The following is a 14,199-nucleotide window of genomic DNA, read 5'->3' as shown; positions in this document are numbered from 1 at the left end:
CTTTTCCCTCTTTGATCAACTGTAATACATCAGCATACCTTTTATTAGGGATGCCAGCCCCCTTACTAATATTTCATTCAAATTTTTTTGGTTCTTTATCTTGTTACACAGCTTTGAAATAAAGCATTCAAGCTATGTTTTAAAACACGTGGCTCAATCTGGACTAGTTCATACATCAAAATGTATGAACTTCTTACACTCTTCAAAATTTCTAGTTCTTACATAATAAAGTCAGCTCTTGCTGGATGGTAAGTGGAAAATAAATCTGTTAATGTTATTTATTTATTTATTTATTTATTTTTGGGTAGCACCACTTTTATTTTCTGCCTATTTGTGGAGAATATGCTTTGTTTTGGAGTGTTTTAGTTCTGTAGTTTCAATGTTGCAAAGTCATTTTGTAAGCGCTGGAAGCAGACACGAAATCTGATGAAATAGCTGTCGGCATATTAATGTTTTCTTCTTTTTATGTTCAATGTTTTATATCACAAATCAGTTTAATTGGCCTGAAATGTGGTTTGCAGTGAGAGAATCTTTTAAAGCCATTCTAATGAGGTTTAAGTTTATTGGCATGAAAGAGTGCTGCTTTCTTGGCGAAATGCCACTATCTCCCTGGTCTGGGGCTCTCAGATTAACCACGCCACTATACAATTGATTAGCTTCCTTTCAACCTTTTAATTTAAGAATAAGAAACAATCAAATATGACTATATACATCGAGGAAAGGTTCATCCATCAGGGGATGGTAACTGTTGTTTGTAGTCTCCATGTTATTAGGTTTTGTTTGTGAGTATTAAATTTGGCTTTTCTGCATTTTTCCTCTGTTCGTGCTGGCAGTTATCCTGGAGTTATTAGGCAACATGGGAATCTGATATCTACAGTTTTTCTTTTTCTTTTTTTTTTTAGATGCTTTGGCAAACACTGCATTATTCATGCTGTCGGAACTTACCTTTTCATGTGCGTGCCTCTTAAACTTGCATCATGTGGGGGTGTAAACTATCTGAGAAAACGAACTGCTGGGCCTTCATCATGTGAACTGCTTAAAGCTAACAGCCTTAAATGGATCTGTGCTTGAAATTTAAAACAAACACTGATGTGGATTTCATGCTTGAGGATCTTCAGTTTTGCCCAATTTTCAGAAACTTTTTTCTTTTACTTGAATGCTGAATTCCAATAAGACAGTTATGATTCAGCAGGAGAAGAATGAGTAAGAATGACCACCAAGACACACATGGATGAGTTAGTTGACCCAATTATTGCATGAGGATAATAATATCCATGAATCAAACTGGACAGAAATAATCTTCTTTTGTAGTGTTTGTGGGTTTATTATTGTTATTATTATTATTACTATTATTAACTTCATAATTATCTTGAAGCACTGCCCAACTTATTTAAAGCTAACCCAGATTTGACAGCACACCTGATGAGGTGTTTGTTTATCTGAACTCAACTTGAACCTCTCCAGATCAATACTGGACGTGTTGCAGTTAATGGGAAAAGGATATAATTCTGTACAAGACGTTGGACAGAGAACATTAACACATCAAAATTTAATTTCGTGAACCTTAGCTCTTATTAACCACATCAATTCAGAGTTATTTAGGATTCTGTCACTTAGTGTTTTCAAACCTTTGTCCTCTCTCACCAAGACACTGATCCTCGATCTGTCATTTTACCTCAAGCTTCATCAGTTAACGGCACTGATTGCAATGTGATAGAATCTGCAGTCTTTTTCTCATATTGCTGGTTAATGTGTCCATAAATTAAAATAAGCAAAATTTGTGAACGGGTGCAAACTACCACATGTGTTTGTTCGCCTACAGAAACAGCTGAATTGACAGAAAATAGGTCAACGATAGCGATGTCCACAGAAGAGCAATTTTAGGTTGATTTGTTGAGTAAAGTATGCAGATAAAAAGTGTAAACTTACCGATCTAGCAGATGTTTCGCAACAACCTCGTGCTTGAATGCCGAGCTCTGTCTTTATGGCACTCCACCACCCTGCTTGATCCCCAATATTTATTCTTGACAGTTTTCTTACTCATTCTTTTTCTTTGTTTTCGCATTTAGCAGCAGATTAACTCTTTTACTTCCATCTAAAGGTCTTGTCCTCGATTCTATGCTTGTCTGACTCCTCCAATCTGATGATAATTTTTTAGAATTCTTGTTGATTAAAACATGAGCGTGTCACTGCTGTCCCTCTTGGCCAAAATGTAAAGTCTAGTTCACTAGACATCTGGTAATTTTGGCACCAGTTTGGAATAATGGGGAAGTCACAAGAATGGAGTTGACAAGGAGAGAAGGATCCTTGTGGGGATCTTTCTGCATTTCCTTTATAGGCTGTTTCATAGAAATTTTACAGTGAGGCAATAGTCTTGCAAAAAAAAAGCAGCTTTGTCTCCTCCTCCTCCTCACACCTACCTGGTTATGACAAGAATAATCAGACACAAGCCACTGTGGGGGCTGCAAAAGGTGCCCACACCACCCATGTTTTATTTAACAACTAATGCTTTCAAAGTCTGCAAACTTCTTTTCTCCTGTCTTTTTAATGCATTTGTCAGTTCTCTAGCTTCCTTGTTACGGAGCAATAATAAACTCTCTATATCCTCCCAGAATCCATCACTCCACAGACTGTGGATGCTCATAATTAGATCTAGCCAGCAAAGTCAGGAGCATCCTTGTGTCTTGGTAGGCTTTAGAGCGCACCATGTAACCCTGACACCCCGTGTTCGCAAATCTGGTCAAGGCTTACTCTCATCTCCTCAGCCCTGTTTTTGGGGTCCTTTCATATGTTATCAAAAGAAAATCGATGTAGATAAAAACAGGCTTCCTCAAAACAAAAAAATAAGAACAGCATAGATCCTGCTAGACGTTACACAAATCGTAACCAGGTTGTACAGAACGATGAGAAAGCTTTTCCATGGAGGTTGAAGGTATCATTGTTGTTTAATCCAAAGAAGATATCTTTTATATTTGTAAACAAAACTAACTGATATAATAAAAGAAGATCTAACTGAAATATATAAATTTAAGAAGCATTTTAAGCATGTACATAGAGCAAAGGCACAAAGTAAAGAAGTGTTTTGTAATTTCCTGTCCAAGCTCATCTGCAGAACTTCATAAAATCCAACATTCAGGGCAAAATGTTTGTGGTCAACCAAACAAAAGCTGCACTAAGTGTTAAATTCATCAAGAAAAATATGAAACAATCTAAGAACAGCCAGAAATTGTGAAACTCTTGTACACTTGGAAAACATAATCTGAAAGTGATTTTATTTAGAAGACTTATGGCCAAAACTAAATGACCTTCTTTTCTCTTAACTGGAGACATAAATTAAATTGGACAGTTTTTTTTAAACAATGTAATTAGATTCATCATGTTTAATTGAATCAAGAATATATCAAAGTTTAAATCTTACAACAACAATTTGTGGAGGTGGGACAAAGAAAAATTACTCAAAATCACCAGTCAAGACAAAAATGTAAGAAAGAAGAAAGGAAAAAAAGGAACTATTGAAAGTTTGAATTGCGAAAAAATAGATTAGATCTAAGGCCCAGTTTCTAAAACTTTTTTAGGATATAGATAAGTGAGATTACTGGTGGGAACATGTTTTGTTGAAAATGATGACTTAACTTTGATGTTTAAAAGAGAAGGTGTTTGGTAAAAAAGGTAATGGAACATGAGTGGTAGTAGTGTCATGGTTTGGGGTCACATTGAGAAAAAAAAGCTAGACTGGATTTTATTGACTCAACAATTCATTCGTATTAATGCAAAAAGTTCTGAAATAAACTGTCAGGATGTTTGTTTGAAGAAGAAAGAGGAAGTTGTGCAACAAGATCATAACCTGACACCAAACAGATTTTGTTTACAACAGGACTAGAGAGCAGTGGAAGCAGGAGTGGCCCCTGGGGAACAGTGAAATAAGATGAATGCTCTTAGCAACCTTATGGCTGCATTTCTGGAAATGGCTTTTGAGATTTGGTCAGAATTAGTCAACTTCTCAATGCTCTGTTGCACAATACCATTACGAAAACATGTGATGTGTCACAAATTCACTCTATAGTATCGCAGTAAACACAAACAGAATAATAAAGAAGTATCCAGAGACACAGAAAGAATAAAGTGTCCAGCAAGTAACAACATGGTTCCAATAAAGCTCTGATTTTAGCATAAAGTCAGTCTGGGGCACGAAGAGAATGACAACTTAATGAGCCAACTTCCATAATAAATTTAAGGCACATTGCAGATCAACTTGCCTGACATGTACCTACTTTAATGGCAGAAGCAAGAACAACTTGCTTCTTACTGCAGTACACTCTATATGACACTTAAGTGATAAATAATAACATTTAGTGTTATTTTTTTTAAAGCTTTATCACATCACAAGTCTTTTTTTTAACACTTCCCAAAAATGTTTGTGAATATGCTGTATGTGTATACAAGTCTATTTAAAATGTACATAATGCTAGTAAACTTACATTTTCCTGATAATATTAGTTTTACTGTTATGTTTTTGGGGTTTTATAAGTAGGATTTTTTTCTTATAGAATATCAGTGCTCTGACTTGTTTAATTTAACCTTTAGTTATATTCAAAGAGTAATCATTTGAACAACTCTTCATGAAGCTCAGTGAAATACACAATTCTCCTTATGTGGATAATGCTTCAACTTCCTCCATCTGAGTGAGCTGATAGCTTGATCTCTTCTGGGGCTTTTTTCATACATCAAGTACTGCTATTGAACAATTACAGTTTATTCAAGTAACAAAAAAGAAAAAGACTTTTGAGTTAAAGACTAAAATTCCCCAAGTGAAATTTTTTTTTTCGGTTGCTCTCCTCGGGAACATGTCACATGTAGAGATTTGTTTGAGTGTTATAATGTCAAAGATGTGATATTAAGAAAGCATGATGAATAATTAGCTGCTCCAAAACCCTTTGATAAACTTTGCTTGCATCAAAGGGGTTGTCTCCTGTGACAGTTTCTCAAAAAGAAATTAAGCTGATGAGAGGACGAAAAGGAAAGTGGGAGAAACATAGCAGGGAAATGATCAAAAGACATTCATTTCTATCACAGAGATCCAAGGTCTGACATTGGTAAGAAGGTATGAACTAACAGAGTAAAACTGTGACAGGACACAGAGGACCAGTCTCACATTTTTACATGTGTATATGAAACATTAGCGCACACTCACACAACTTGTAAATGCTCACATGTAATGTACTAACCTTATTATAGTACAAAAGTACTGTAATGCATATGTACTACATAAGCAGAACTTTTGTGGTTATAAATTTAAGTCTATGCTGTGTAAAAACAAAAAAAAGTCTTAAAATGTTTTTAATTTGAATTTTGATGTTGATGTGTACATCTTAATGTAAACCCAGAAGTGACCCTATCTGAGCTCTAAAAACGTAAGAATACAGAATGAGAAGAAAGGTTTTATAGATTTTTAGCACTAATGTGAAAACGAGTGAAATGGCCATCCATCCATCCATTCATCCTTCCATCCTTCCATCCTTCCATCCTTCCTTCCTTCCTTCCTTCCTTCCTTCCTTCCTTCCTCTCTCTCCATTCTGGGTCACTTGGAGCTGGTGTCTATCCCCAGCAGTCACTGTGCGAGAGGCGGGGGACACCCTGGACAGGTCGCAAGCAGGGCCACATAGAGACAAACGAGACAAACAACCATTCACCCATCCATCCATTTTATTTGCTTAACTCTGTTTGGGTTGTGGATGCAACAGGTCCAGGAGGAATACCCAGACTTCTCCCTCCCCAGTGATACTCTCCTTCTCCTCCTGGAAGGTCCCAAAGTCGATGTATATTTTATTTCTATATCACAACTAAAAACAACAAGGTTGACCGAAGTGCTTAACAAGTTGTTAAAAGAAAACGGGGAAAAAAAAACATTAATCAGTAAAATAAATACAATAAAACAGACCATTATAACCCACAAAAACAAGCTAAAACAAGAAAATACCACAACATAAAAGACTTGATGGGTGTCAAATTAACTTGATACCAAGATATTCCCAAGCCAGAAAGGAAATAAAAAATCTCAGAGGAGCAGCAGTTCTACTCTGACTTATTTTTATAACAAAGCAGGAATGCTAACTGTAATATAAATAAGGTAAATTTTCACTTCAGCAAGGTATGTTTCTTCCTCTTTTTAAATGTCCACTTGTATTTTTATATTTTTCATTTGGGTAGTTGTGGTCCTTTATGCTGACAAGACCAAAACCAAAAGAGCACGCACCAGAAATTATGTATTTATTGTAATATATTTTTGAAAAATAAAATCCTGGTTGTGAATAGAAATGGTTATTATACTTTAAATAAGTGCAAGTTTTTGTTAACTCCAGTATTTTACTGCTACCTTACCATGTCCTTGGTATTTGTCCAACATACAAACTGCATGTTGTCTACAGAGGAGCTTGCAGCGAGCTGATTCTTGTTAAGTGAATAATGGTGCCAAACAGAGACATGTCTGGAGAGTTAAAGTGCACAGATAGTCAGGCAGTGCTATCATAAGCTGCTGGGGTCTGAGGGGAGCGTGGATATTCCAGCACAGCACCTCATGAATCCTTTATCAGTGTGTTTGAGCATTGATCAGATTAAGTTTTAGCCCAAAGGCTGGACTCTACTCTTGAGGAGAGTACACAATCCAAATTCTCTCCTGTGAGTATGTTATGAGGTAACAAAAGAACATCCATGAGACAAAAGAAGGCAATAAAAGGGCAAAGTGTGCTGGCCAACTTTTTGCCAACACAAATTTAAGAAAAGAAGCTACTTACTGTATCTTCCCTCCCATTTCATTTAGCTGCACACTTGTGATAAAGTAAATCTGTAAGAAGGTTTTGTTGCACCGTAGCTGCTAAGTCAGACTGTTAGAAGTGACTCATATTGCCTCTGAGTGTTGGTAAGAAATGTGCTTTATGAGTGAAGTAGTAAACATAGACTCCTAATCAGAAAACGGGAGAGGCTTTGAGGACATATTCAAACAAATCCCAACAGACAAATTACCCTGAAAAAAAAGAAGTACCACACTAAACAGAATTAAGTCTCATATTATGTCTGAGTAATTCATTTGAATATGAAGTGATGTATGAAATGATGATTTATATATCCCATATGATTTAACCAGGAATGTGATACTGTTACAGCCTGGCTTTTTACAGCTATTTCTTTGATATTTCCATTTGAACCGTATGCAATATTTGTAGCAAATGTAGCATTCATATAGATATCTCATCCAGTTTGTGATCTGGCATATTGTTGTAGGGTTATAGCAGTGGAGGGTAACGTTTTGTCCCAAAGGGCCACAAGTGGAACTGGGACCAGACAAATAGATTAAACTTAATTCTGCCAAATATAAATTGTATAATTGGCTATGAATACAGTTTTCATTAGCTGTTAATAGTCCACATTGCAACTGGGCAATAAAAATCTGAACCCCTGAATTTAAAACTTTAAATATGTGTAAAAATGAACATTCACAAAAACAAAAAAAAAAAGATAATGTTACTGTTTTTGCAACGTTTCAAACACCAGCAACAAATAAAAAACATAAGATGGCTAATTTTGGGATTTCTTTTTCTTCAGTGAAAGAAATCAAGTTTTTGTTCTGTTTGAACAAGCTGCTTTTAGTTTGGAGAGTTTATCCAAGAGTGTTTGGAGAACTGTGCTGTGTTAATGTGCCCTGAGAAAGAAAGAAAGAAACAAGTAGAGGAGAACTCCACTCATGAAAAGGCAGGCAAACCAAGAAACACATCCCCTCTCACTGACAATCACCTGCAGCTGTCTTACATCTGTCAGGTATGCTGCATGACATGCTTGACTAGGAGATCTTCAAACATTTGGCCTAAATGTAAAGGTAAAGATCCGTTTCTGTGTCAGATGAGAAAGTTTCTAACCAAAGTTGATGCATTTTCAAAGTCCTTGTCGTTAAATACAGTAAATGGATGTATGCATGCATATCTGTGTGGAGCAGTGTCTTAATTAGAATGTATTGCCCTGATTGCTGCGCCAACACTTTGTACTGTTTACTGCTCTTTGTTCACAGTTTGATTTAGAATTCATCACTACTCGGCACACTCTGCGTTTAGTGGAAATAAAAGCTGTTGACATACTCCAGGTTAGGCGCAGTGGTAGCTTTTGTCTAAACAGGTGCAGTGATTCATTCTGGCTTTTCTTCCCTCTGTGGTGCCTTTGCATGGAGACTCTCCCACTGTGACTGTTTAATTAGGCACCAATGTCTGTGTCAGTGTTTCAGCGCCGGGCTGCTTGATTCCCTCAATGACAAACTGTTGCCAAAGGAACACATCCACAGCGAGCTCAGATCTACTGATGCCGAGGGGTGGCTGGAAGAGTTCAGGGGGGTGATTGAACTGTTTACAACTCTGCTCACTTTTTTAGCTTTCTGTTGGGGAAATAGAGCATCATTTGTGTCTGCCTGGCTTTTCCTTTGGCATACAAGTGAAGTGACTAATGGTACACGATGGCTTCTCGCCACCAAATGAGACTGTGAATATCAAAAGAATTGATCAAAGCCTTTATTAGCTACACTTCTCAAGAATTATACCCTCACTGAGTTGATTTTTTTGTACTGTATGTTTACAGGGAATCTGACATTTACAGGCTTTGTTCTACCTTTTTTTTCCTGCTAACAAGTTTTCTTGCTTTCTGGTCCACATAACTCTTTTTTTAGATCAGCTTATGCCCACTGGCAGATTGTGTCTTCACACAAACCCATATTTAAAGTGGATGCACTGCCAATATTTAGAGATAATGAGAGACACGGTTGTTATATTGATCAGAGAGTTCACAAATTTAAATTAAGAAAGGCAGGGTGCCCCCAGTTAGAACAATCTTTCAGCAGATTGTTCATTTACATGCACAAGCTTTGGTTTAATTTATTAATTATGCAAATTTTCATCAGATTTACTCAACAATTGAAAATCTTTACAGGACCTACAACAAAATGCACATTTTTAATAGATTGAAACTTACGACATCATCACATATGCACAGGTTTATATATATGCACAGGTTTTTATATTTATGTCACCTTAGCTCAGTATGCTGACTCCACTGCCACCCAGAGGCTATAAAGCAGCAAGTTAGCTGCATTTTTATCAAACCTCTCTAACCTTGGTGGATCACTTTGATCAAGACTGTGAGGTTTGTCTCCTTTCAAGAGTTATTTTTCTGCTCACATGTGAATATCCCTCTAAATAGACCTCCTACCCTCTTCTTTGTCTTTGTTGCCCCCTCCTCCTCACCATTCTTTGGCAGACATGTCAACCTTGATTGTGAGAAGTGGCCACCTTCCTGTTTCACTACAAAAAAAAAAAGAAAAGAAAAGAAAAAAGTTAAACCCAAAGATTCCGTAATCTCCAAATTGGTGATCTTGTTAACATCATTAATCTTCAATTGTCTCACTTTTTTTGTCTCTGTGTTTCTCTCTTTTTTTCTCAGGTCTACATCCCCTGCAGAACCGCTATTGTCCTGGCCAACGAAGAGATAGATTACTGTTATTAGAGGATGATTGTCTCCACAGAGACCAGGATTGAGAATGGATTCCAAGCTCAAACTGAGTGTTAACAATCACCTTCATCTTAAAGTGTCAACCTCGCACACCAGCCAAACCTACTTTTTGTGTCCGAGCCTTTTTTCTAAATGAATAGGGGAGAAAAAAGCATCTTCAAATTGTCTGCTTTCAAATACCATCTGTAACCTTTAGACACTGTGTAACCCCATTTACTTCAGATGGGTCCATTTGGGAAGCATCCAACCCAACCAGCAGCTAGATGCTAAAAATCAAAATCCCTGCCGAGTCCATCCACCACTCGCCAGCAGCCATTTATAGGCTTGGTTGCATTTGGCTTGTCATCTGAAAAAACATGACCAGCATCAGTGGCAGAAACAAGCAATACAGCCAGCATTCATTTATTCAAATATAACAAAAAATCAATGAAAACAATATCGTTTTAGAATTTTAGACATGTTATAACAAAAGTCATTTGGTTGGATTGTTTTCTTCTTGAATAAAACGTGGAAAGAAAATGCAGTATTAAAAGCACTTAAACATCAAAAAGTCTAGACAATGAGTCACTGGTGATCCATCTTAAATTGCATTGTAGGACGTGTAAATAAAGAAACTTGTCACGTGCACAATGTATTACATTGGTTTAATGACTCATATTTATTACAAGCTTCCAAAACTGTTGCATTATAATGTTTTAATTACAGATGCAGATACATTTGTTGGTATCCTTCTACAATAATCAAACACATTCCTTGATGTTGGAGTACGGCTTGAATGGTTTAGGAGTGTTTCTTTAGCTCTTTTTTTTTTTTTTTACTATTCACATTATCAGTCCGATCAACCTGGGATCACATTTCCTCTTGCGTCCATGTCCAGGGAGATGGGCTACAGTCCGAGGAACCTTATACATTTTAATAATATTGACAGCTGAGGTGACAGGATCATGATGCTGCTTGGAGATGGTCTTGTGGCCTTTACTTTTCTGAGCTCCTCAGACGGCTCTTGCCTTGGTATTCTCTGCTCCATGTTCATTGTGGTACACAGCATACCATACCAAACTACCTAGTGGCATGTTTGTTCCTTTTTGAATGCCTGATGAAAAGCTTGAAGGCAGCTCTGATCATGTTTAAGGTCTATACATGACTATAATGCAAAGGGGCTGCGGTAGCTTAGTGGTCAGTATAATCCTGAGGCTGCAGGTTCGACCCCAGGTTGCGTCAGGCAGTGCACCTGCCAAAAAACAATTACAAAAGGGTTTGCTCACTGTGGCAACCCCTGCAGAAGGGAGCAGCTGGAAAAAAAAGAAACATGACTAATTCAAGAATTCATAATTTCTGTAAGGGTATCAACTCATTGAGCCATGCTATTTTAGTATATTTTTATAAAATAAACAAATCATTTATTTTCATAATTTCTTTTGTTTGTTCTATCACATATTAAAAACATTCAGATGTACAGACAACTGCTTTTAACTGAATCACTCTTCACAAGCAATAAAGAACCGTCCAAATGAGTTGAACGGGTACCAACAAATTTAATCTGCCTCTCTATATAGCTGATATTTATGGCTCCGTTATTAGGCCAGTAATTTGCAGAAATAACTAGCTTAGTTCAATATAACAATCAACATTTTTGGTTTAATTACCACATTTTTCCCCACTTTGCATAAAGTTTTCTCCTCCCGTTACATTAAAAGGTTTCTCTCATAAATTTGACTAAAAAACTCTTCAAACTAAATTCTGCTACCACACACCGATGCTGGCGATGAGCGCACCCTTTCATGTGAGAGAAGACAGTATAACAGGTATGACTCGCACACTTGACTACTTTAAGATGCTATGATTTATGTGCACTGTGCTCATTAGGTACTGTCGCATTCCCCTGGGATTGTTCCCCGGAAAACACAGAAACAGACGAAACTCATGCAGAGAGCGACATGTGCCTCTTTCAATTAGTTCTGACTTTTGTGACTCTTGTCTCAACCAACACACTTGATTATCGAACATCTCAGAGAGCAAAGCAAGGCTGTTGTGTGGAAAAGGTTATTGATTAACTAAAACGAACCGAGATGCATCACTGATGTTAGGTGACGGCTGAACTCACAGCTATTTTCAAAACAGATTATAGTTTGAAAATAACTGTGGTTACTGATCTCTTGCCAGCCTTTATGTTCCCTTGTTGTTGTAGGAATATTTGTCTTTTGGACAGTTTTAAGGATCCTCTGCATGCTTTATCAAAGCAGCGCAGATGGAAGGAAAAGAAGTGCAGATATATAGTTTTTCCTTCTTTTTTTTTTTCTAAATAAAAGCAAATTTCTTGATTTCTTTTCGCCACGGATATTGTGATCCACACGTACTGAATTAATTCAGTCTCTGTCACTTAAGGCATGTTATGTAGCATATGGCAGGTTTTGATCTTCCTCCCCTGCAGCTGAGAAAAGCACATTTATATTCAAGACCATTCTTCTGTGTTTAGTCAAAAGTATCATGAACATGTCATTTCTTCTCTTTAAGTATTCAAAAAGGCCTTTCTCCACCTCACGAATCGCACAGAGAGGATCTCTCTGCATTCATTATAAGCAACAAGGTTGTGCACCTGAATCAGAGCATTTAATCACCCTTTATCTGACCCTGTGTCATTTTCATTTTTACCACAGCCACGATGAATTGTCTGCATTTGTTCTCCGAAATGATATTGATGTCTGATACACTGTAACTGTTTTAGCAGATTTCTTTCATTACTACTAATGATAATAAATCAGAGTCTGTCAAACCAACGGAATGTGGATGAACTGAATGCGCTGTCTGACTACTGATCCGTCCTTGTTGCATTTTTAACAGAGTGTAGGGACTTTAGACAACAAACACTTGTGGAAATAGCTTAATTTTAATTGTTACAGTCACTGAGATCATTTTAATTTTAGATTGTATCTTGACTTTCCACCCGTTTGCCGCTTGCATCCACAAGTGTGTCAAAACTGCTTTCTGTCAAAAGAGAAGACATAGTTCTTATTTTTCTAAGAAGTAAATGTCTAAAATGGATAATTATCTCAAGAGAAATGATTTCACCATGACATCTTTGTGTGTATTTCTCAGGTTTAGTTTCATTTTGACACCATTTTTAAGTAAGCAAGGTCCTTAATTTATTTGTTGATAAATAAGATTTTATTCACATGACTGTTAACATTGGAATAAGTCAATGTTCTCAGAGTGCAGTTAAAGCAGAAATAAATATACACTTTTAGTTTCTCTTTCTCCTTTCATAGTTTAGGTTATCTATGCAGAAATCCTAATTATCACACCAATGTATTTGATTATGTGCATATCTAGTGTTAGCGAAATATCATGAATCCCTGAACTGATTTTGATCAAATTTTCAGAAAGTAATTATTGGATGTACATCTACAACTGATTAACTTTTGGAGTCTACACAAGTCAAGATGTCTGCCACAGCTAAAGAAAATGGCTACATCTTAGTGAATTTTACTAACGTTAAGCTATAATTTGATGCGGTAACAGCTGACAGTCACTCAACACACTTCAATCATGTGAGGTATTGTAAAATCCTATGACATTGGACATAAAGTTAGTTTCAGTGTATGAACAAAAGCTACAGCTTTATTGTTTCTCATTATAAGATCCTCTCAGTGTCATGGTGTCAGGCAAGGAATGCTAGGCCTTTAATTATGTTATCTTTTATGTGCAATTTAGACTTTGATTCCTTTCAGTTCCACATAGAAATGTAAAGAATAAATAATAATAATATGTTTATGGTGTAAATATAACAGGAGAAGAGTCAGGCTTTAAACCGATTCTGCCATCATTGATAGATCATGTGTTTGTTTGTGTGTGTGGTAGTATATTGCACCAGACTACAGGAAAGCCTTGAAATCTTTCGGATGACAAAGGAAGCAATCTACTTTGCACTCTGCACTGCAGAATATAAAACTTTCATTTTCCATTTGGTGACAAGGGGAGCTGTGAACTGCTGTCGCATGACTACACAGAAGAAATCAGCTCAAGTGATTCCCACAACATGATGCAAGGGGGATGAAAGACAACTCATCAGACTGTAATATTTTAATTTCCATTTCTCAGGCCTCTGCACTTTGTTCTGCTTATGCCAGATTAGGAGTCTTTATAGACAGGCATTCATGTAGGCTTAGAGCAACCGTAGCATGAATAGCAGTTTGGGAAGATCACAATGTAGCTTTTATTGTAGCTGTTTCACAAAGGTGCTGATTCAATTCTGCAGAGGCTTTTTATATTGTTTTTATTGTTTTCTTCGCTCTTTTCTTTTTATTGATTTCTTTGGTGTTTTCCAGGTTTTCAAAGTAGATTTCTTTTCTTTCCATTGTTTTTATCTTTCGTTCTATTCTGTTTATCCTGGTGTATCTATTATTTTAGATGTTGGCTCACATCCAGTTTCCTGGTCAGTAATTGGTTTAGTTGCTTGTTTCGAAGCTGCATCACATGTCTCTGCTATCAATTAAATCAAAAGGTAAGTTGTGAAACCAGGGGTGGAAATTAGCACCCACCACCGGCCAAATGCGGGTAAATATTTGAAGTGGCGGGTGAATTTGATCAACACACACGCCACTGTGGCAGGTTGTCAATTTGAACAGAAAAGGTGTTATTTGTCCTCTTGACATATAG

At 36.7% G+C, this 14,199-nt stretch overlaps 1 protein-coding gene across 1 annotated transcript in view; it reads left to right on the top strand.

Annotated features, from left to right (window-relative positions):
* The window catches only part of gbe1b (glucan (1,4-alpha-), branching enzyme 1b), a 96,078-nt gene extending 83,753 nt beyond the window's left edge, over window positions 1-12,325 (top strand). Inside the window, exon 16 of the mRNA XM_017416439.2 lies at window positions 9,475-12,325. Within this exon, the coding sequence (XP_017271928.1) occupies window positions 9,475-9,537 (63 nt within the window). The 3' untranslated portion in view covers window positions 9,538-12,325. The remainder of the gene's footprint in view (window positions 1-9,474) is intronic.
* The last annotated feature ends 1,874 nt before the right edge of the window (window positions 12,326-14,199 follow it).

Source organism: Kryptolebias marmoratus, linkage group LG2 (genome assembly GCF_001649575.2).
Source record: "Kryptolebias marmoratus isolate JLee-2015 linkage group LG2, ASM164957v2, whole genome shotgun sequence".
Taxonomy (NCBI): Eukaryota; Metazoa; Chordata; class Actinopteri; order Cyprinodontiformes; family Rivulidae; genus Kryptolebias; species Kryptolebias marmoratus.
This window is presented reverse-complemented; position numbering and strand designations above follow the sequence as displayed.